A 23,688-nucleotide genomic window follows, 5' to 3' on the forward strand; every position below is an offset into this window, starting at 1 on the left:
ACCAGATAACTTTCTCAAAATTAGAAAATCCAAAAGGGGAGGGGGGGAGGGACACTTGATAAGAACAGATCCTCTATCTTGAGAAGGAGACTACTCCTAAGAAAAGGTGTAATAACATCAGTTAGTGCAAACACCAGTTAAAAAGGCTGAGGTACAAAGGATTCATACAACACTTGAAATCAGTATTCTCAATCATATAACAAATTTCTACAAACTAATGGCTGATTGATTATGTTATGGTGCAGAATCTATGGTGGATGCTTCTTCATAATCCATCCTTTGGGGTCTCTGCATCCACTGTATTCTTAGAAGCTGCCATGGGCTGCGAGTTTCTAAGTTCCTCAAGCTGCAGCATGATGAACAATAGCACAGTAATTACAACAATACAAGACAGTAACTCAGAGACAACATTACTTGCCTAGCACATCCAACAAAAAAAACAGTGAAGAGATTTGGGAGTGTGTTGAGCATTGGAACCAAAGATCCTTGCTAATTCAGTGATCATGGATTCGGCTCTGCTCAAACATGGTGTGTTACAGAACCCAGGTTTTAGGTCTTAAATGTGGCAACACAACATTTTGAGCACCATTCAATATTACCAAGCCTTGACATCTTTCCAATTTCTTTTTTTGGTGTGTGATGACTTCCAAAGAAATGTAGGTCACCATGGAATCTTCCATATACCTTGCTAGATGGCAATCAGAAATACTCCATACACTGGCCCCATCACCTTCTATACATGTGGTAAAATTTTGCACAAAGGCACTCCATCGTTTGACAGAAGAGAATGCTTCTTTTTGACAGAATTTAAAATTCTGATAGCTAAAGTTACATGGGAGCAAGTCCAACACATTGTGTGGATTAGACAGCTGAGGGGGACTAGAAAATTGACATGTGGTCAATCAAGATGTTCTCTGGACTAGTGGGCAATGTGGATCACCGCATTATATATCCCTCCATGTTGACATCATTGCAATCAACTAGAAAAGAAATCTCAAGTGATCCAAGCAGGAAGCCTTGCCCCTACACAGTCAAAGAGACCAATCCGTCTCTATAATTACAAGGATCTCCAATGAAACAAAGAAATAAGCATGGGGCTAGTTTCAAAATATAGAGATATAAGGTTTTCCAGTATCGCTTTGACCAGCTGTCATCAGCACAGAATGGACAGTATGCAGCAAGTCCATCTTCCATGCCAAAATTCAATGCCTTTGGGCAATGATCTACCAAAGTGCTTTTCCAAAAAGTCTAATCTATTTTGAGTTCTAAACAATATAATACAAATAAATTAACTATTAAGATCATATTTAGGAAAAATAAAATCCCTACTGCCTTTCTAGAGGTAAAGTTTTCAAGATTTTATTAAACAACAGAACGCAATGGAGTGGGGAGCCCACTAATACAAAAGACTAAAAAGACAGCTGCAAAGAGCTCTAAAATATAATCCCCAACGACTGTTCAGCAATAATAAAAGAAACCCAGTTTAAAAAATATCAACAAATTCGAGTCTTTGAAATCATTTCAAGCTAGAAGCCTAGAAGGAACAGCTTTTGATGATTGTATCCTTTGAAGCAGGTTAATCTATGAAGCTTCTACTGTTGTTTCCTTCCAAAGAGAGTAAGAGATCAACAGGACACAAAATGACCTCAAGCATTGGAGAAGAAGAAAAGAGAGAGAACGATGGAGAAGAATGGGGGACATCCAATAGCCATGATAGGACTCAGAATTAGTCTCTATCGTGACCTAAGTCCATTACTTATAATGTATTAAAGAGTTCTACTAAAAGTCAAATACAGCCAAAGACTAAATAAAGTAAACAACAATGACTCAACATGACTAACATAAACTATAAGTCAACATAGACTTAGACTTCCACCCAAGGTATATTGCTTAACACTCTCCCTCAAGCTGGTGCATATATATCAAAGGCTTCAACTTGGAGCGTAAATGCTAGTGACGCCAGTGATCACAAAGAGAACTTCATTCTGGTAGCAATACCAACTCAAGCACACCAATCATCAGAAAAAATTGTAGAGAAAAATATTTGTATTGAATAAATCCAGTCAGCAACAAAAAAAATAAGCGACAGAGAATACCAACCGCAATTCAAAATATCATAGCAACAACAGCAACATCATAAGCCCTTCTCAAGGAAGGCAAACAGTAATCTTCACAAACAAGACAGTAATGTAGTTCTAGATTGGTAGGAGACCAACTAGAAGCCAATAACCAGGATCTGTCATGACCATTTTCGATATCTGAGGTCAATCATAAGTAAAGAAGGTGACATAGAGGATGATGTTTCACAGAGAATTAAAGTAGGACGAATGAAGTAAGAAGGTGCGTCCAGAGTGCTGGCCAGAGGAAGAGACAAAGGACCAGGCCCCCCTTTGGGCCAGGGATGGACTAGTTCGAGTCAGCCCAGCAGGGCCAACTCGAGCCAGCCAAGCAGGGGTCCAAGATGCCCCACGATTGTGACAAGGATCCCCCTTGACCAGTCAAAGATGCTCTCCACTTTTGAGAGGAAGATGCTCCACGATTTTGCTAGGATCCTCTTTTGATCAGTCAGCTGGATTTGGTGCACTTTAGTAGTTTCTAATTTGTGGCTGAATTATAATGCCAAGTTGATTTAATTAACTTCTCTTTAGTTAGGATTTAGAAGTTTCTATTTTAGATTAGTTTTATTTTTGGAAAGTTTCTATTCTATTGTAAGCTTGCCTAGGCTATTAAAAGGCATCACTTCTTAATGGAAAAAACAGAATTTTAGAGAAAAGAATCTCCAGGCCACATTAGCCATCGGGTATGGGAGTTTACCTTATGCTGCAACAGCTGAGATAGCCATTCCCCCTACCCCCTTCTTCTATCTTCTCTTTTCTCCTACCCCTGCTCGATCCCCTTTATTGCTGCTGCCTTCCGAAGGTTATTACAAGTGCTGTGAGGACCTCTTGAAGATCAGAATCAAGTGACAAACAAGTTACAGATCTACTGCTGTTGTGACCAATCGATTGAAGACCTTTGTGCTGCTCCTGTGAGTTGAAGGTTGCTGCAACATCTGAGTCTCATAATTCCACAATCATCCACCAGAACCTGTTGAGACTTTGAGTGCCAAATCACAACAACAATCATCCCACTCGATCCCTGTTGCAGGCCATTTTTTGGCTGGGTTGCTCCATAAAACCTTCTAATTTCATTCCCATCCCATAACTCCACCTCTATCCATCAGATCTTCACCAAAATTGCAGCAAAGCCTCCCTTCAACAAGTCCTACACTCGATCCAACTTGGAGTCCAAGTGCAGTGCTGATTTTGCAAGTTTTTCTCCAAACTTTCTAATTTGGGATTATCTTCATATCTCAACTTCTGGCCAGCAGAATTGGCTAAAATTTGGAGTACAGCCCCTCTTCAACCTCATCTGCGCTCGACCTGAATTTGGAGACTTTCTCCACCTAATTCCTTTACTTTCTAATTTGGTGACCTACTGTTTCTGGTCATCCAAATCAGTCCCTGTTTTCAGGGTTTGCTGAGCATTCTCAGCCTTGGATTCGGCCCTAGTTACTGTTCTTTTAAGTGGCTGAAATTTGTGTCTGATCTGAACCCTAAGTCCTATTTTCGGACCTGGTTTGTACTCTGTTGTAGGGTTATTGCTGGTGGACTGCTGTAACTTATTGTGGGTTAATTGGGACTAATTCTGACCTAGATTTAGTCTTACATTAATTATTATATAATATATTATAATAAATATATAATATATTATTATATTGGGCAAGAAAATGCTAACCAGTCGCAGGAACCATGAAAACCACGCGACAGGTTGGGGGCTGAACGGTCTTTTCACGCACAAAGGCATTGGTTTGTGTCTAGGCGCAGGAACCACGCAAACCACGACCGGTTAGTGTTGTGTTGTATTGTATATTTGTATGTTTGTAACCAACCCGGTTACAACACAATGTTGTAACCGTATTTTGTTTCCCTTTTTACCCTTAATTTTATATATCACTCTCTTCTTTAAGTGGGTGTGTTTTTATAATTTCCTCATCTTCTCCCTCTCCCTCTCCCTCTCCCTCTCTCTCCAGCATCCCTCCCCCTCCTCTCCCCTTCCTTGCCGGCTCTGGCTCCTGCTCTGGTTCCCTCTCTCCTCCCCCCTATGGTTCCCTGCCCCCCACCTTCCACTTTTCCCAAGAGGCGATGAAGCTCATCATGTTAGGCAGTGTTGCAGGCAGAGGCAGGGCATAGCAGATTCACCGCAACCTTCAACTTCCTCGACTAGGACAAATGTCACAACAACATTGTGGGCTTCGATCTCACCATCCTCATCCAATGTTTCTGTGCGGAAGAAGATGGTTAGTTACTTTTGACTGACTATATTTTTCTGTTTTTTGTTTCTCCAGGTACTCAACAATTGATTGTTTGAGCTTATGTTATTACTACAGAAACGTATTGAGTATAGGACCCAAGCACGGGCCACCGAAGATGTCCAAGTCCTCAATGTCGATTCAAGAAGACATTGAAATCGAGGTTGCAGAGGTTCTATAAGGGGAATCAAAGTGCCCTCCGAAGCAAGAAGTCTTGCAAATGTATCACATAAGTGAGAAGTTAGATTCCAGAAATACTAATAGATCCAATAATGAGGTGACATTGACAGTTTCTTCTCCAATCTCAATCCATGGTTCGAGAACTCAATTTCGGTACTGGTTTTGCCCAGCCAGAAAACCGAGTTGGGCCGAGATCTCGACGAGTTGGTTTTTTTTTTTTTTCTTTATAACTCGGTAGCTGGTTTCGGTGGGTTTTTGACCAAGTTTGGTCATGAAACTTGGTATACAGCCTATTTTGGGTCATTTAAACACAATGGCACTATCAGATTGTCCAAAATTAAAGTCCAAATAGGTGTTTGACTTCGGACCATAGTTTGGTGGGCTACGATGTATTAATAGGCCCTATTCTACACATAATTTAGTAATAGAAAGCAATCAAAGCTTACAATAATACAATTAATATAAAACAACTTAAATAAGCATTACAAATGTAAGTGTAAAATACATCAAACTTAACAGTTACATCTATCATGCCAACCCATTTTGCCGCAACATTTAAGCCTCTAAATGTGCTACATAGGACTCCCATGTCATAGTTCTGCTGAAGAATCGCACGTAGTCTTCCACACAAGTCATACAAGTGTTGTCATCAACTAACCGAAGGTACCCTATCCTAGGGTATGGAAGAGGCAGTTGCGATGAGATCGATCCACTGCTACTGCCACCAGGCTGTTGAAAACCATCGGCATGTATGGCTGGGTTGGATGCAGCTTCTCTGCGCAATCTGACAAATTTCTGATGGAAAATGGGAACAAAACCATGCAATTTGGGTGGGGGTGTGTTCTCTGCCAAGACCAACTAGATTAGCGAGATCTCAACTGGTCTCGGTTGAGATGTGCATTATTTATACAAGGCAGATGCTTAATTGAACCGAGATCTCGCGGAGATATTGTAATCCTTTAGTATTGCCCATAATCTCGTCTCGCCATCTAAAAAAAACGAGTTTTCGGCTAGATCATGCCGAGTTCTTGTTCCATGTCTCAATTTAACCTCCAGGGTGGCACATCAGCAGTCACTGTTGCCTCAGAAATCTAGTGCTTTGAGCACTTTGTTACCAATTATGGGTAGGTGTATTGAGAATTTTTCTGAAATTTATACGTATTCTGGGACTGATAATACGAGAAAGAGCATTTCTTTTCTGGGCATATGCAGCAAAACAGAAGAGAAAAATTAGAGTTTAGAGATGGTGATGTAACAACAAAACATCCCAGACATCAAAAGGATCGTTTCAGTTGAGGGTTCCTTTAAAGTTGCACAACAGATCTCTGCACATTGTGTATTCTTCCATCGTTTTCTACTCAAGCGAGTGAATCCCATGTTGCTGATTCTAATGTATTTGATTCGAATGAATTGAATTCAAGGGTTGATAATGGCGACAAATGTGAACCTAAGAGCGACAGAGTACGGGATCATGTTGAATGGAGGAGAGTTGGTGCAAGTGGTGTACCCGAATGGAGGAGAGTTGGCGTGTCTTCTTTCATCGCCTCTGCAAAACCTCTCTCTCTCTCTCTCTCTCTCTCTCTCTGTGTGAAATTACATTATTATCCTTTTTATTATAGTCATATCACTTTATAGAGGGTAAAAATGTCAGGTTACAAATTATGTTTGAAACCTTTTTGGTTACAAACACACGCACCCATATAATATTATATAGTGTATAATAAAAAGGAAGGCTTTTGTTATATATATTATATTATAAATTAATAATATAATACATAATATATTATTATATTATACCTAATATTAGACATTATAATATATAATATGGGAAGGAAGATGGGTGAAGGAGAATCCCTTCACCCACCAATTAAAATTATTTACACATAGGTAGTTACCAAACGGTTTCTCATTCTATATTCTATTTTGTCTAATGGTTACCAAATGGTTTTCATTAATGATTTTTTTTTTTAAATAGGCCATAAACAAAAATATAAATGATACCAAAGAGAGACTTAGTCTCTATCGTGGCCTATGTCCATTACTTAATACTTATAATTTATTAAAGAGTCCCTACTAAAAGTCAAATACAACCGAAGACTAAATAAGGTAAACAACAATGACTCGGCATGACTTTAACATAAACTATGACTCAACATAGACTTTGACTTTACATGAACTTAGACTTTCCCCTCACGGTACATCGTTTAACAGTTCCCTTTAAGACCAAGAGTACTGCCATTTCACTAGCTGCATTGAAAATTCTTCTCTTTAAAAAAATAAACAAAATATGACAGGGAAGAATGCTGCAGGAGGAGTGACCAAACACTTCAGCAAGTAGTCATACCACTTATTGACTCCCTTACCCACCCTTTCCTTTTGTGGGGTGGGGGGGGGGGGGGGAGGAGGAGGGAGGGGAAGTGGATCTAAATTGAATTTTGATAATGACTGTCATATTCTGGTTTCTGTTGCTTAAAATTTGAGATACTTCAAACCTTTTAGTTTTGGCATTGACCAAATTGATATTTACTAAATTTAACCTAATAAATGGGAGAGATAAACTTCATGGATCATGATATCTGTGGAAACTTCTGGGAGATGGTGTGGTTTGGTACAATCAAAGCCGCAAAAGGCTTCACATATCAGGCCTCAATGAAAATGGAAACGTTTATGAGTTACACAAGTTTACCACCCCAGGTACTTGCATCTATAGCCACACAGAATAACAAACAAAGGGTGTACCCAGTGCACAAGGCTCCTGCCACTGCGGGGTCTGGGGAGGGTCAGAATGTACGCAGCCCCAGGCTGTTTTCAGAGACTTAAACCATCTATAGCCACAGGATACAGTTAATTTCCTGAGACAGTGCAAGAAATTAAAGTTTCACATCCAGTAAGTGAATTTTGAGTTACTGCAGATCAAGGGTCATGAATAAAATTCAGTTCAAATTGAGGTCATGTTGGGTTCTTATTTTCATTTCATTGAACTTGTGTTGCTACAGGCCACCATGATAAAGATAAGGCAGTCTGAGCCATCTATTGTTTATTGATTGATCTGAACAACAATCAGAGATGAGGAGCTTTAAGGAGATCCAGAAACTTGGAGCCATTACCAGCAAAAAAATAAAAAAGTGAGGTTCACCTAGAGTATGATCATTGTTATTTGCATTTAAATGTTAAATTTAGAATCATTTGTAACTTCCCCATAAAAAATTTATTTATATCATGTGCTTTTCCTTTTAACATACCTATCACCTTGGGGAAAAGTATTATCTACATAAGCATCTCTTTGAAGCAGTTTCCTCATTGCATGATTGGAATATTTTAGACCTCAGCCCTCTCCCCGCCCCCCCCCCCCCCTTCCTCAAAAAAAAAATTCAAATAAAGGAAGGGAAAAGGAAATTTTAGCCTTTTAGGTATGGAAATCAGTCAGGATCTTTTAATTAATTATAGAAGGAGACTCTAAGTTCGTAATGGGTTGGTTTTGGGAATTCCAAGTTTCTCTAGGAATCCCATTCCTAGTCTACTATGGAGTTCTATCTTCAGTTTCTTTTCCTATTTTGATTATGTTTATGTGTTCTAATTCAGGTTGGATTAGGAATCTATTAAGTCTAATCTTGTTATGAGTTGATTCTCTTTCAATATGTCAAGTCCTAGTTGCTCCAAACACAGCTGGAGGTTTTTGAGACAATTTTGGAGTTCTTTTAAGCCTTTAATTGGTCAATTAAGTAGCTAGTTTGATAACTAGTTGGTTTAGGTTATTTCTAGTAATGTTAGGAGTCATATTTTTAGAGTCTATATATATAAACATCAATTATGGCATATGAATTTGATGAATAAAAGTTGGTTTTTCGCTCCAATGTCCTGTGTGATTCAGAATAGTTCCGTGAGATGAAGCAGCAACCCTTGGTAAGATGCTTAGGCAGGATTGGTGGGACTCCAATCAAGTTCCAGGTGAGAAGCTTGGTACATATCCGTCTACTCTTCTTCCATTGTTCTTCTTTCTTCATTATCAATCTAGAATTCAGGTTAGTACTCAGAATTCTTTTCCTGTTCATGTGCATACTTTATTTCTGTTTTTCGATCTTAATATACTGCTGGATGTGTTCTTTAGTTCTGAAACTTCAAATCTAAGTTCAGTTGCTCAGTGATAGCATCTATTTTCAAGATCAGCACTATAAACCATAGCTTTACCTTAATTTCAAAGTATCCTTTTCATAGTAGGATTTTTTAAATCTTCATATTTTGAACTTGCATTCTGGTTTCAGATCTTTCAACCGGATTAGGTTCTTAAACGGTTGATGGTTTCGAAATCTGATTTTGGCATTGATTCCTTAGAGTCCTATTGCTAACTAAATTTCTGAAATCTTCTTATTCTGGTCTCCAATCTTGATTTCAATTTCCAGTTGATATTCTGTTACTGTTACATGATAAGCTACGAGAAAGTCGTTTGAGGTGGCATGGCCATGTTCAATGAAGGCCTTTGGATGCTCCAGTATGGAAGAGTAATTTAATTTAGATTGAAGGAACTAAAAGAGCCAGGGGCAGACCTAAAATGACCTTAGGAGAAGTGGTGAGAAAAGACATGCATAGCTTAGGTCTTGTATCAAGTATGACCTCGAATAGAGCTGATTGGAGAGCAAGGATCCATGTAGCCGATCCCCTCTAGTTGGGATAAGGCTGAGTTGTTGTTGTTGTTGTTTACTGAGATTTATTGATATTTTGATAATCTGTTTAATATCAATTCGGTTCTTTAAGAATTTGATTTCGATACTGTTCTGGAAATCCTAAACTGGATTCCTATCTTTAGTCGGATACTCACATACATCTAGATCAGACCATCAGATTCTCCCAAGTTTTGATATCATATTCTCCTTCAAAAATAGAGGACTTGACCAGTCTTTTGACCAGATCAGAATCCTTGATCTTCTGATATCTTAAATCTTCTAAAATCTTGTCTTTTCTCTTTACTGCGATTCTGGTTTTCCACTGAGTTTCTAAACCTAATCACTTGGGCTTCTAGAAACCCATCACCCCCTTTTTCTATAATAACCATGTTCCATCTGGCTCAGCCTCTTCTTCCCAGATCTTTCATTTTCACGACCATGTCTCCCCCATCCCCAACCAAAAAAAAGTAAAGCCCATTCAACATACTCATCATCTTCCACCACCCATCATCACTACCTCTAAGGAGATTATAAAACATAAAAAGACAATAACAAAATAATGGAGCTTGATGAATATGTGTCCACTCATAGGAATTGCTTCTATCAGGCAATCACAACTATTAACCAAACTGCTGCTCCTAGAGGGGGATATGACAACACAATTCCACCTTAAGACCTACCAGCAAACCAAAGCTATACCAATGAATGCGGATATAGCAGCCCCCTCAAACTTTTGGCCAACTTAATAACAAATACTTCTGAAAAGCTCTCTAGTTCTCATTGGAAATAAGGTTATACATTCAAACTCGGAAAGGGAATCAAATTAACCAGAATTGATCAATGAACTTTCACTTTTACTCATTTGGGAATGAATTATCAATTACGTTGGTTCAACTAATGCTTTGCAATAACTTCTATAGGCAGATCATAGTTCAACTAATGTTTTGCAATAATTTCTATAGGCAGAGCATAGTTTAACTAATGTTTGGCAATAATTTCAGTAGGCAGAGAATGACACAATATCACATCCACCATATCCAGCCCTAGCATTCTACCAGCACATTTGCAATTTAAATTGGCACCACTTACAACCACCACAACCTGTAACCACTCCATTATTGTCATCATAATCACCAAACTTCCCAGATAATCTTATGTTATGTGTCTCCATTTGACTCTGTGTGTGTGTGTGAGAGAGAGAGAGAGAGAAGAATACCTTTACCGCAATATCTATTAAAAACATGCAAAGAATAGAATATCTGCTACAATTCAAGACTAAAGCATACCTCCTGGCGGGTTTTCTTGTGTGCCGCCAAAAGTTCATTATACTTTATCTGCAGATCTGACATCTCAGCTTGTAGCCTTTCATGTTCAAGCACAGTTGGACCACATAGTTTCTGCTGAATGAACCTATCAAACAGAGATAGAAAAGTCATATGTCAACACTAACCATTGATCCCTAGATTACTATAATATATTACTCCATTGGATGCGTCCCCTAGTCAGTAATCTAGTTCAAATAATTATTTTCATTTTGGGGAGGGGGGGGGGGGAGGGATGCTGTAAAGAATGTTTCAAACGGTGAAGGAAAACATGGCAATTGAACAACAACCATTTTCCCAGGAAGAGTAGTATTGGTTATTCTATAGATTACACCCGATTCGGTATAAATTCCTCAGCCATGGTTATACATTTCTTAAATCTTTGACAATAAAAGAACTTACTAAATGAGAACTAAATTACCATACAAAATATATAAATATAAAATGGATTTTAAGATTAAAATGGTTTTCAAAATAACTTACTCAATTGCTGAGGAAGGTTTGTCGTTCTGCTCATATAATGCAACAAGTACTACAGAAGATCCATGTAAGGAAATAGTTAATACATAAGTATGTCATAGGCTGGACTAACACAAGTTTTAGATATGTACAGAAGATGTGTGGGGGGGGGGGTGAGAGAGAGAAGATTACCTTTGGTGAGGGCATCAAGCACTCCACTGGACTCCAGATACTTCCTAAAAGCTTCCTTCTTGGCTTCCTTGTCCTGTATGGAAAATTAATTATTACCGGCTGAATAATTCTTATCAAGAAAAGAGATTCAGGGACAAAAATCCAAATCTTTTGTTTAATACTACATAATGGTTATCATCACTAAAATTTTAGCCGCAATACAGATTGGATAACAAACCTTTATTTTCCAGTTCCACTCCATCTGGCAAAAACTTCCTTTTGATATGTTGCTTCGAATACTTATTTAATTCTTAGTATCAAGTAATTTCAGCCCTCTTCTCATTCTCTTAAATACTTAAATCTGAACTAATGGGCGCTCTAGAGGTGCGGCATATATGGTCTTAGTTGCCAACAACTTCTTCCTATGCCCAAACTATCATTCTTGTGGACCTTAAAGAACCGTGACCCTTGATTCCAGGCAGCAGATATTTAGCTATTTACATGCATACATCCTCAGTTGTCAAGTCAAACAACACTATAAAAGTTTTTGTTGGAATATGGGTATTATTGTAACATGGGTCGACCCATGATATATGGTCGACCCATGGGGTAGTTTCTATTCTAGTTGTTTTTCCCTATTTGAGTTAGTTGGGGTACTATTGTAATTGTTACTATTCTGGAATTTTCTCCAGCCTATTATAAATAAATCGTGGAGGGCTATCACATTGATAAGCGATTCCAATTGTTTCTTCATGGTATCAGAGCCAAAACCGATACCTAAGAAATAAATCCCTAAATTCAAAAATCGATCTCCCTCCTTGAGCTTGATTTGTTCCTTCTCCCATCTCTTTTCTTCAAGATCGATCCATCTTAGATCGATTAACCTAGTTTTCCTAAAACCCTAAACCCAACTCTACAGCCGAGACTCTCTTCTTCTCAAGTCTCTACTTTCCCATGGGGGCGGTACTTTGAGGTGATCAAATAATGATCTAGTACCTGCCCTAGACTTTACCTCCTTTTTCTTCCATATTTTTTATGATCTCCATACAGATTGAGATCAGTTTTTGAAGATTGAAGATCTGCAGAATTTTTTTGGACACGATATTCATCAGCCCCGATAGTTCTGCAATTTTTTTCTCAGATATTCTTGGTTATTGAAGTTCTCGGCACTCCAGGATTCTTATTGGGTTTCATCTTATTTTTCCCATCAGTTTTCTGCACTCTAAGATCGAAACCACAACAGATCTGGTCTTCTCCAACAGAGCCGAGAATTATTTTTTGCAGGTATTCATATCTGAATATTTTTGGACATCTCTGTACTTTGGATTCTTATTCCATTAATTGGTGATCGATAGCCTCATCAGTATGCCTGATTCAGAAGTGTCTACTGTCTCCACTGTCCCATCTGTTACACAAGGGAATCATCATGATTATCCCTCTTTTCCTGCCAGCCCAGTGAAGCTCGATGGAACAAATTATTTACTCTGGTCTACATCAGTTTTTCTCTCCATTGATTCAAGGGGCTATAAGGGCTATATATATGGGACTACTGTTAAGCCAAGTGATGCTGGTTCATTACAAGATAAATGGAGTTCAAATAACTCCCTGGTTATGTCCTTTCTTCTCAGTGCTATGACTCCATCCATTGCCCGTGGCTATGTACTGCTTGATACAGCCGCCAAAATTTGGAAGACTGCTCAAGATACCTATTCCCAGGTAGGGAATGATGCACAAGTTTATGATATTCAAAGAAAAATCCATGCAACCAAACAGGGTGAACTTACTTTGTCACAGTACTACTCTGAACTCCGTAGTCTATGGCAAGAGCTTGATTACTATGATAACTTTCAACTTGATTGTCCTTCCGATATTACAAAATTTCAGCAAAGGGAGGATAAATTCAGAGTTTATACTTTTTTGACTCGACTTAAGGTGGAATATGATCAGCTTCGGTCTCAAGTTTTGAATCGTTCCCCTTTTCCCAATTTGGAGCAAGTCTACTGTATGATATAGTTGAAGGATACTCATTGTTCCACTATGTTACCACCTGCACAGCCCGAGAGATCAGCTTTAACAACTTCTGGGGGTGGCTCTTCTAATACTGATACACGTTCCTCGTCTGAGAAGGAACCTCTTAAATGTACCCATTGTGGAAAAGAACGACATACTGTGGATTTTTGCTGGAAATTGCATGGTCGGCCATCTGATTCATCTGATGGTCGTGGTGGTGGTCGTGGTCGAGGCCGTGGTCGTGGTCTTGGTCGTGGTAATTGTGGTGGTGCACAGGCCAACCTTACTGAAGCTACTGAAACAGCTCCTAATACCACTCTTTCTGCAGAGGAACTTGCTGTATTTCGTCGTATGATGACCAACTTTGGGTCTCTCACATCTCCATCTGCATCTGCCTCTACCTCGACTGTGGTTCCCTCTTCTGAATCCAACCTTGTTTTCTCTCAACCAGGTATTTCTTTTGCTGGTCAATGTGCTTCGACATTATCTCATCCTTAGATAATCGATTCCGGAGCCATTGATCACATGACTGGTACATCAAATCTATTTTTTCGTTATTCTCCTTCTTCAGGCAAAGATAAAATCAAAATAGCCGATGGTTCTCTTTCCTCTGTATCAGGGAAGGGCGCCGTCCATTGTTCTCCTTCTTTATCCTTGTCCTTTGTCTTGCATGTCCCTAAGTTAACTTCTAATTTGCTTTCTATCAGTAGTTTAACATCTGATCTCAATTGTAAAGCTATTTTTTATCCTTCCCATTGTGTCTTTCAGGACTTGGGGGCAGGGAGAACGATTGGAGCTGGTAAAATGCGTGGTGGACTTTATTTGCTTGACGATGATCTTATCGATGGTACTCATGCTGCCAAGTCTGGACAGGCTCTTACTGCTACTTCCGCTGACCGTCATCTATCTGAATTACATCGTTGGCATCGTCGATTGGGACATCCCCCTTTAGGAACACTAGCTAAAATTTTTCCTGGTTTATTTCAGCATTGCAATCCTCAAACTTTATTATGTGAGGCCTGTGTTTTTGCAAAACAAACTCGTTCTATTTATTCTAGTTTAAATAAAAGATGTTCCAAACCTTTTTCTATGATTCATTCTGATGTTTGGGGTCCATCACGCACCTCCTCTATTTCTGGTTTTAAGTGGTTTGTCACATTTGTTGATTGTCACACACACACCACTTGGGTTTATTTAATGCAGCACAAAAGTGATGTGTTTTCTTGTTTTAAGGTTTTTTATAGCATGGTTAAAACTCAGTTTCAAGCCACGATTCAAACTCTTCGGAGTGACAATGGTCGTGAGTATTTAGACGAGGCATTTCAATTATTTCTAGCTACTCAAGGTATTATTCATCAAACTAGTTGCATTGACACTCCACCTCAAAATGGAGTGGCTGAACGCAAAAATAGACATTTTCTTGATGTCGCTCACTCTATTATGTTTTAAATGCATGTTCCTTCTCATTTTTGGGGCGAGGCTGTTTTAACAACAGCTTATCTTATTAATAGAATGCCCTCTCGGATCCCTGACTATAAATCTCCTCTTGATCTTTTAAAGGGGTCTTCTTCTTACATTATTCCTCCAAAGATTTTCGGGAGTGTTTGTTTTGTTCGTAACCACTATGCCCATGGTAAACTTGATCCTCGCGGTCTCCGCTGTGTTTTCATTGGTTATTCTCCCACCCAAAAAGGGTATAAATGTTACCATCCTTCATCTCGTTGTATTTTTGTTTCCATGGATGTTGTTTTTCATGAGGTTGTAGCTTTCTTTCCCTCTTCGGCACCTCTTCAAGGGGAGTCTACACCTACTCTAGAAGATGTGCCGATCCCTATTCCTCCTTCCATCCATGAGTCCATTGATGATTATCATGTACCTTTAGAAGATGATGTTGTCCAGGGGGAGCAGCAACAGGTTCAGCCAGAGAAAGACTTTAAGCAGCAGTATTATCGAAAGAAAAAGGGGCAAAGACAGCCCACCACTGCAGTATTACCGAACCAAGAGTTGCCCTCTGAACCAGGACCGAATGAGACTTCCTCTGGTAATATTTCTGATCCTTTACATTCATCCACTTTGGATCCCTCTCCTATTATTTCTGATCCATCACTTGATCTACCCATTGCCCTTAGGAAGGGAAAAAGATCTTGTACGCAACATCCAATTTCTCAAGTTGTTTCGTATGAATCTTTGTCCCCCTCATTTCATGCTTTTGTTTCCTCTTTATCTTCTGTTTCCATACCACAGACTTGGCAGGAGGCATTTGTAGATATTAGGTGGAAAGAGGCCATGGTCGAAGAAATGCAAGCTCTTAAGAAGAATGGTACATGGGATCTTGTTACTCTACCACCACAAAAGAAGACTGTGGGTTGCAAGTGGGTCTTTTTAATTAAACAAAAGGCTGATGGAACTGTTGACCGCTTTAAAGCAAGGCTGGTTGCTCGCGGATTTACACAAACATATGGGATAGATTATTTGGAGACTTTTGCGCCTGTTGCTAAAATGAACATTATCAAGGTTATTCTGTCTTGTGCTGTGAACCTGGGATGGAGTCTACAACAGCTTGATGTTAAAAATGCCTTCCTCCATGGTGAATTAGAGGAGGAAGTATATATAGATGTTCCTCTTGGATTCTCCTCTGCTGCAACTCAAGGCAAGGTTTGTAAACTTAAGCGGGCTTTGTATAGTCTGAAACAGTCACCACGAGCATGGTTTGGTCGCTTTCAGAAGGCCATGGTGACATTTGGTTATAAACAAAGCAATGCAGATCACACCTTGTTCATCAAGAAGACGGGCAGCATTATTACTCTTCTCATCGTATATGTTGATGATATAGTTGTAACTGGAAATAACCCTACTGAAATTTCCAAGTTAAAGACTTATTTGGCCAAGGAATTTGAGATCAAGGATCTAGGCATATTTCGCTATTTTCTTGGGATTGAAGTGGCCCATTCTTCTCAGGGGCTATTCTTACCTCAACGCAAGTATACTCTAGATCTTCTTTCAGAAACTGGCATGCTAGGCTGTTCTCCTGTGGATACTCCCATAGAGGCCAATGCTCGTTTTCGAGACACTGATGGTAAACCAATGGACAAGGGGAGATATTAGCGGTTAGTCGGGCGTCTAATTTATTTATCTCACACTAGGCTTGACATCGCCTATGCTGTGAGCCTTATTAGTCAATTTATGCATGATCCTCGGTCTAACCATCTGGAAGCCATATTCAGAATTTTGCGATACTTGAAGTCTGCTCCTAGTAAAGGAGTTTTATTCTCTTGTCATGATCATCTCCAGATTGAGGCCTACACTGACTTAGACTGGGCTGGTTCTCATGATCGAAAATCCACCACGGGTTACTGTACATTTATGGGTGGAAATTGTGTTACATGGCGCAGCAAGAAGCAAACTGTGGTTGCCCGTTCCAATGCAGGGGCTGAATTTAGAGCTATGCCTCTTGGCATTTGTGAGCTGTTGTGGCTTAAAACCTTGTTACAAGATGTGAGTATTCCTATTACTCTGCCTATGCGACTCTACTGCGACAGTAAATCAGCAATAAGTATTGCCCATAATCCAATGCAACATGATAGGACGAAACACATTGAAATTGATCGTCATTTTATCAAGGAGAATCTAGATCATGGGACTGTTTGTGTTCCTTATGTTCAATCTGGCGAACAGTTGGCTGATGTGTTCACCAAAGGATTAAGTGGAAAGGTGTTTCAACCTCTAGTGTGCAAGTTGGGCATGACTGATATCTATGCACCAACTTGAGGGGGAGTGTTGGAATATGGGTATTATTGTAACATGGGTCGACCCATGATATATGGTCGACCCATGGGGTAGTTTCTATTCTAGTTGTTTTTCCCTATTTGAGTTAGTTGGGGTATTATTGTAATTGTCACTATTCTAGAATTTTCTCCAGCCTATTATAAATAAATCGTGAAGGGCTATCACATTGATAAGCGATTCCAATTGTTTCTTCAGTTTTGTTCCTTTAATCACTCACACCCGAAGATCAGCTTTGTCATGTTCACCCTTTGTTAAATCTTCCATTTCAACCTCTTTAAACATGAAATTAACACTATACTGCTCCCAAACCCCCGCAGCACAAACTCTAATTGCAGATATGGAAAGCTTTAGATCCTCTGTCCTTGAATCCTAACACTTGCTTTTAAACATAACTCGTTTCATAATTGTTTTTGCATTTAACTGCCACTCTGCCGGTAAAAACTTTAACCAATTCTCCAACTACTATGTTTTGACCGGAAAAAGCAAGAGCCTTCAGACAGAAATTCAGTATCAGTAGTCCGTACCATGGCCTCTATGCCAACTTTCATTGAGTGCTATTTTGACCATAATAGCAATCTAAAATAAAACCCTAAACCTAAAAAAGATCTTTCTGCTTTGGTAGACCTGAATCGTAGAGCTTTTTGGAATCTTTAAAAGGATGGTTGGACTTTCAAAAGCTGAAGGGTTGTAATTTCTTTTGAAAATCTCTCTGGTTTCCTTCCTAATCCCATTCTACCCATAAAAAAAAAATTTATTTTAAAATGAGTTCGAAAGAAAAATGTTTTTTCTACTTGAAAGCAAGTTTGAGAAAGTTCCCATAGAATTACAGTAAATTGGCCAATGACTGTTGCACAAGACGGAGTAGAATAATTCACAAAGATAAAAGTGTCCTAAAACTGGAGTACCCACTATGTAAAAGGCCAAAAAACAATTTGTCAATTGGGTATTCAAAAGCCCTTGTTGAATATAAGCTGGTTTGGGGATTTGAATACAAAGTAATGTTGTGTAATTCCTCTAGTATTCTTATCCATAGTGAAATAATAACTAAAGGATCAATAACAACTGAAGACGAAGCTGTTTAGAAAAAAAAAAACAGAGGAAAAATTAGAACCAAAATATAGTTTGAAATTAATAGGTTTTTATGATTCCATAAATGTCTGGCTCTTGAATATTCATGCAAGGTCCACACAAGTAGCTGCCAAACTAGTAAATCATTAACTGAAAACATGACCGATGGAAGAAAAGGCCAATGTCTGATAGCCAATGCATCTTGAGACGACCACCCAGAAAAAATTCTGAGTCCGAGGAAAAGAGCCATTCATACACTAAGGCATTAACCATTTAAAAGGAATAAGGACACAACCCGAAGTTTTTCACTCAACTAGTAAACCCAAAATAATTTATTTCTTGCAATGCCCGGAGTAATCGTAAATATCAAATGTGGTCCGAAAAAAAAAATCAGTACAGAAAAAATAAGGGAAGGAATACAAGGTGGTTAAATTTGTTAGCAGGAAATACAAATGGAACAATTTATTGAAAGAAATGTTGGCAAAACACACACAGGCGATCTCTTCAAAAGGATTGGTGACCAAACTAGTTCATTTGCAGTTGGAAATGAAAAGCCACGATTATAAGCAGGAAACAGAAGCATATGATCTGAAACGAGTGAAGGTAAGAGGTAGGTAAGAGGTGATTCAGGGGAACTTACCATCTCTATTGCATCTGCTAAACCCCAACCCAAATGTATTTTTTCAGGTTTTGAGAAAGACGTAACTGAGTAATGGATGAAGCATCGAATGCATGATCTCCCAAACATGAAACACCCGAGAATGAGTTTAAGTGAGGAGTCTCGAGTCTCCGACAAGGATTACCCGGTCCCGTCGTCTACTCTACGCTTACGGTTGAACAGAGTACCCACCCAGGGACCCAACCCAACCACTGTCTCTAGCCGCTACCTAAAGCATGGGCCCACTGGCCCCACTCACAGTCTTCCAGAAATCTCCATATTTGCATGCGCTGAGTTGAACATTGAATCGACCCGATCTGGTCCAAGGTCGAGCCGGGTTGTCTCTTCCCAAGTAAGGGTGTCAACCGGTACGGTTTCAGTACGGTACAAAAAATAGGTACTTAATACCGTTACCGTACCGTACCATTTAGGGGTCCTATTTCCAATACCGTTACCGTACCGCTTCGGTAGGGTATATAAACAGTATGCAAAATGATATGAATACAGTACAAAACGGTACTGAAAACAGTATGAAATTCGATTTTAGCTTTTAGCTTTAGGTTTTTAGCCTTTAGGTATTAGTATTTAGTGTATCACCGTTTGGTGTATGCTCTTTTATTTTTCATGTTTACACCCCAAAACGGTACTGTTACGGTACAAAATCGGTAAAATGGTACGGTTTTGGTATATACCGATGGTATGACCGTAAAAACCGTTACCGTACCGTATCGTGGTCAATACCGTTTGACCATACCGTACCGTACCATTTTTGCAACAGTGCAGTTTGGTACGGTTTTACGAGGGCGGTTTCGATTTCGGTATACAGTTTCGGTTCCAGATTGACACCCTTAATTCCAGGTCCGACATGAGCCCTATTTTTGTTATTTCCCAGCTATTTTCTGCACAACAAAATTAGAATTAATCCACAGATGAAATATATATGTAAAGGGAGAATGTTCTCTGTGTCGAGGGCGCAGGCTGCGCCAAACACATGGGGTTGGTGCAATGACCACCCTACCCCCTGAGTAGCAGGCCCATGTGTCTAGGCGCAGCCTACACTACGGTACAGAGACCATGAGCCCTATATTTTAAGAATTTTCTTATTGACGTCACTTAGGGTGTCAAATAATTTGTAATTTTTTTGCCCATTAATATAATATACTTTACTATGAGTGTAAGTATATACTGTGATTTGAAAATAAATGCAAGACAATGATAGCTTTTGATAATGACTTATGATACATCACTGTTAAATTATTTCTAAAATCCTTTTTTACCCTTGTCTTGAAGAATTTTTGAGAATAAGACAAGGGATAATTAAAAGAAAGTGCCACTTTCAAATACTACGTTTATTTAAAAACAAAACAAAAAGATTCAGTTATAGAGGCATCATTTAGACGGACTTTTATTGATACCAGATATATAATACCCTAGCAAACATGCACAAGTGATCATATGTTGGGTGGAGAGGAGATAAAATAAAGAATAGTTTAAATATGTGTAATGTAAAAAACATTGAACGAGAACAGACTGTTGTACTTGTTCTTGTAATGGCAAGTCAAACCCAAGTATTATTAGGGATTTGCAATCAATGTGATGCTTTGGTTCTTACACAATTTTGAATTTTTATCTGAATTATATTTTATATATCACATGGTTAGATAGATTGTTAAATCTGACATGTTAACTCTATAAAATGCTACTCAACTATGAAAATGATTAAATCAACTCTTCAAGTGACAAATTCTATCTTTAAAATGTTGAAATTGATGTGGTAAAATAATTTAAGATGGGGTAGTTATCACATCGTCGATGTTTTTTCTTATGCAATTACTCGAATATTCCTAAATTATAACAATATAGATCTTTTGCAAACTGTTAGTTCTTCTTCAAATATTAAGCGATTTGGTTTAATGATAAATTTTGCGTCATTAAAAGCAAAAACTACAAGGGTTTGGAACCCAAATTGAATTGAAATGACCTTAAAAAACCCTATGGCATTGTTTACCTATCTTTTTTTTTTTTAAGAAAAAGAAAATACATGACTTGATGTATGATGTAATTCCTTATACAAAATGTTTTTGCCAAAATTGTTTATGGAATTAAATGACCTTAATATTTAATATGATTTGTTTCAATGGTTGAATTGCACATTATCATAAACTTTGGAAGTAGGTAGTAACTGATGGGAAAATATATATACACCATACCAAACAACATAAGGTGTCCTTGTATATAAAATGGATTTCCCATATAGAATATTTTTATATGTAGTCCTTAATAGTGCACATTTTAGTCATTGAAACCACCACTTTGAATGTTGGAGTCATTTTACAAACTTTGATTTATTTATTTATTTATTATTTTGAGAATGGAGACACATGTCTCCTTCACACAATGATTTGGTATGTTCATAACCAACAGCGCAAAATTTAACTAGGAAAATTTTACTTCAAAAAATCTTACATGTTGAAAAGTTTTTCGTTGTTTGTTTTTTAAAGTTATCGAAAAATTAATGGGGAAAGGCCTTTATTCTTTGCTTTTCCCCAAAATCCCCTTACTTTTCATTCACAAATTTTCTCTCTCCTCTATTCATCTCTCTCGTCTCTATTCACCTCCTCTCTGCAACTGTACAATGCAATTGGGTGTTAAGGAAGTGGCAGATGGGTTGGCCGTCTCTGCTCGTGAACCTCGATTTATCGTCGTTGTGCATCACCTTCTTGAGCGGATTGACGCGGAACGTTTCACACAGGTTAGTCTTCTCTGATTTGCAGTAGACGCAGTGTCCACACTCTCCATTGAAGATGGGAATCACGTGATCACCTTCTCTCATGTCCAACACCCCTTCTCCCACGCTCTCCACGACTCTGTTAGTATCATCTCCGTCATCATTCACAACATTTTGAAATGAATATATTGCATAACACATGCTCGATTAAAGTCTTATTTCTTGAGTAAGAGATTACAGTTGCAGCAGGTAGTGACTCAAAAATCTTACCCGACAGCTTCGTGGCCAAGGATTCGAGGATAGGCTCGATGCGCCTCGTTCTTTTGTTGTTGTTGTTGTTGTTGTTAAACAATGAAGAACAATTGAGGGGTTAGTGATTAATTCTGTTAACTTGAGTAATTCAAAATTCTATTTAACTAAAATGATTCAATCAATTACCTCGCCTTTCCAAGCACTGATCAAGATCGGTATGACAGACTGAAGTGTAGAGGATCTAAATCCGAACCTCCTTCTCTGTCTGTCTCTCTCTCTCTCAATGGTGCTCTATGCTTTGCCAAGCTTTGTTGTTGTATTTATAACGACGAGATCTTAGAAAAGTAACTGTACAATGCAGAGAGGAGGTGAATAGAGACGAAAGAGATGAACATAGGAGAGAGAGAAAATTGTGAATGAAAAATAAGGGGATTTTGGGGAAAAGCAAAAAGTAAAGGTTGGGGGGAAAGTTTCGTACACGGTTTACACGACCGTGTACGAAACCTTTCCCCTATTGGAAAATTTTTCAACATACAAAATTGGGCTAAAATGCTCTACACTAGGGGCATAGGGTATGCCCAAACACATGAGGGTGGGTAAAATGACCCCCCTAATGACCAAAACCCCGCACTTATTCCATCCCATGTGTCTAGGCGCAAGCATGCACTCTCGCACAGAAAACATGCGTCCTACTATAAAATTTTTCAGGTAAAATTTTACCCCGAAACAGAAAACCATAGTGACTCACTATTATTAGGATTATCAAATCAATCCCAAAAATGTAGTATTATGTGTAGTCTTCTCACCTTAATCTTTATATGTGAGACATGTGATGTGATAATTGTCGTAGCTGAATGAAATTATTTTTAATTATTTTTTTTTCATTTTAAATTACATAATTGTTGAGAGAAAAAAGAAAGGAAGAAGTTATTTGGTATGGTTATTATGTAAATAAATAAATCAATTTAATAAATACATTAATCTTCAATAAATAAAAAAAATGCAAAACAATAAAGGTTTAAAAACTCATATAGTTATAGACGACCTACGGCCCAAAGCCCTATCTCTCTCACCCGCAATTGTCTAGAAAGTGAAAGCTTCAAGCACACAGAATGGGATGGTGATATGGCAAATCATGTGGGCCCTTATAAGGGTGTCAAAACCTAGCCCAAATCGTTAAGATCGATCGAAAAAACCCAGACCGAACTGAACCGATCCTTATTAGATTGGTTTTGGACTGGGGTATGATGGGACTGGCTGAACATCGGACCGCACCGGACCGATCGATAACAAATCGATACCCGAACCGAATGAAATCGATAAAAAAAATCATTGAGTATAAGGTTATGAATAGGTGAATTGATAAAGAAAAATCATTGATTTAATGAACAAATTTTTTGTTGTAAGGGGAATAGCTACAAATCAATGAGTATGAGGTTATGAAAAGTGGAAATTTCATTTTAACAATGCTTCTTTTATTAATCTCCTTGTTTACTATACAAAATTAGTTGATTGTCAAATAAATGATTTGAAAGTAGGGTTCATTCTGTGATTTCAATATTAATTATCTTCTCAGTGACTATTATTTGATTTCAATCTTAATTATCTTCCCCTTAAAATTTATGATAAATAATTATATGATTTGTAACAATAATTATCCATTGATTTGAATATATCTTCCATTCTTCCCCATATAATTTATTCTTCTTTGTTTGAATTACAACATGAACATATTAAATCAATTTTCTTGTTTATGGTTGTATACTTGTTTTGCCTTGGGGAAGGTGAATTAAGGTGTTTTTATCGAATCTTTCTTCACTATAAATTATGAATTTAAGATGTCATTGTGCCTCAAACCCGAAAACAAATCGATCTAAACCGGTAATAACCCGATATTGAAAAACCGAAATAAACCAAAATCGCACCGGATCGAAACCGAAACCGATAAAAAACCGAAGTTTTTTAACGGTTTGGTTTTGGTCTCACCATTCCAAGACCGAAAACCGATTCAGCCCGACCGAAACTGAGCCGAACCGACCGTT

At 38.3% G+C, this 23,688-nt stretch overlaps 1 protein-coding gene and 1 long non-coding RNA gene across 2 annotated transcripts; both read right to left on the minus strand.

Annotated features, from left to right (window-relative positions):
- Nucleotides 1–82: 82 nt before the first annotated feature.
- LOC122642332 (c-Myc-binding protein homolog) lies at nucleotides 83–18,786 on the minus strand. Its single transcript, XM_043835768.1, has 5 exons — nucleotides 18,649–18,786; nucleotides 11,166–11,238; nucleotides 10,998–11,046; nucleotides 10,479–10,602; nucleotides 83–346 (listed from the first exon to the last, which is right to left on the minus strand). The coding sequence occupies exons 1-5, from the start codon at nucleotides 18,754–18,756 to the stop codon at nucleotides 266–268; spliced, it is 435 nt and encodes a 144-aa protein (XP_043691703.1). The 5' UTR covers nucleotides 18,757–18,786; the 3' UTR covers nucleotides 83–265.
- Nucleotides 18,787–21,316: 2,530 nt separating this feature from the next.
- LOC122642336 lies at nucleotides 21,317–21,871 on the minus strand. Its single transcript, XR_006330029.1, has 3 exons — nucleotides 21,833–21,871; nucleotides 21,665–21,714; nucleotides 21,317–21,533 (listed from the first exon to the last, which is right to left on the minus strand). It is a non-coding gene; the product is annotated as an uncharacterized LOC122642336 (long non-coding RNA).
- Between the last annotated feature and the right edge of the window lie 1,817 nt (nucleotides 21,872–23,688).

This window comes from Telopea speciosissima, chromosome 10, assembly GCF_018873765.1.
Source record: "Telopea speciosissima isolate NSW1024214 ecotype Mountain lineage chromosome 10, Tspe_v1, whole genome shotgun sequence".
In the NCBI taxonomy this organism is placed as follows: Eukaryota; Viridiplantae; Streptophyta; class Magnoliopsida; order Proteales; family Proteaceae; genus Telopea; species Telopea speciosissima.

Bases quoted from the DNA above. Each gene is read 5' to 3' on its own strand.
- LOC122642332 (XM_043835768.1), bottom strand. From the start codon at position 18,756: ATGTTTGGGAGATCATGCATTCGATGCTTCATCCATTACTCAGTTACG. The intron at 11,239-18,648 runs GTAAGTTCCCCT...TTTTCCATACAG, and splicing joins TAGCAGATGCAATAGAGATG to GACAAGGAAGCCAAGAAGGA. The intron at 11,047-11,165 runs GTAATCTTCTCT...GATCTTCTGTAG, and splicing joins GCTTGATGCCCTCACCAAAG to TACTTGTTGCATTATATGAG.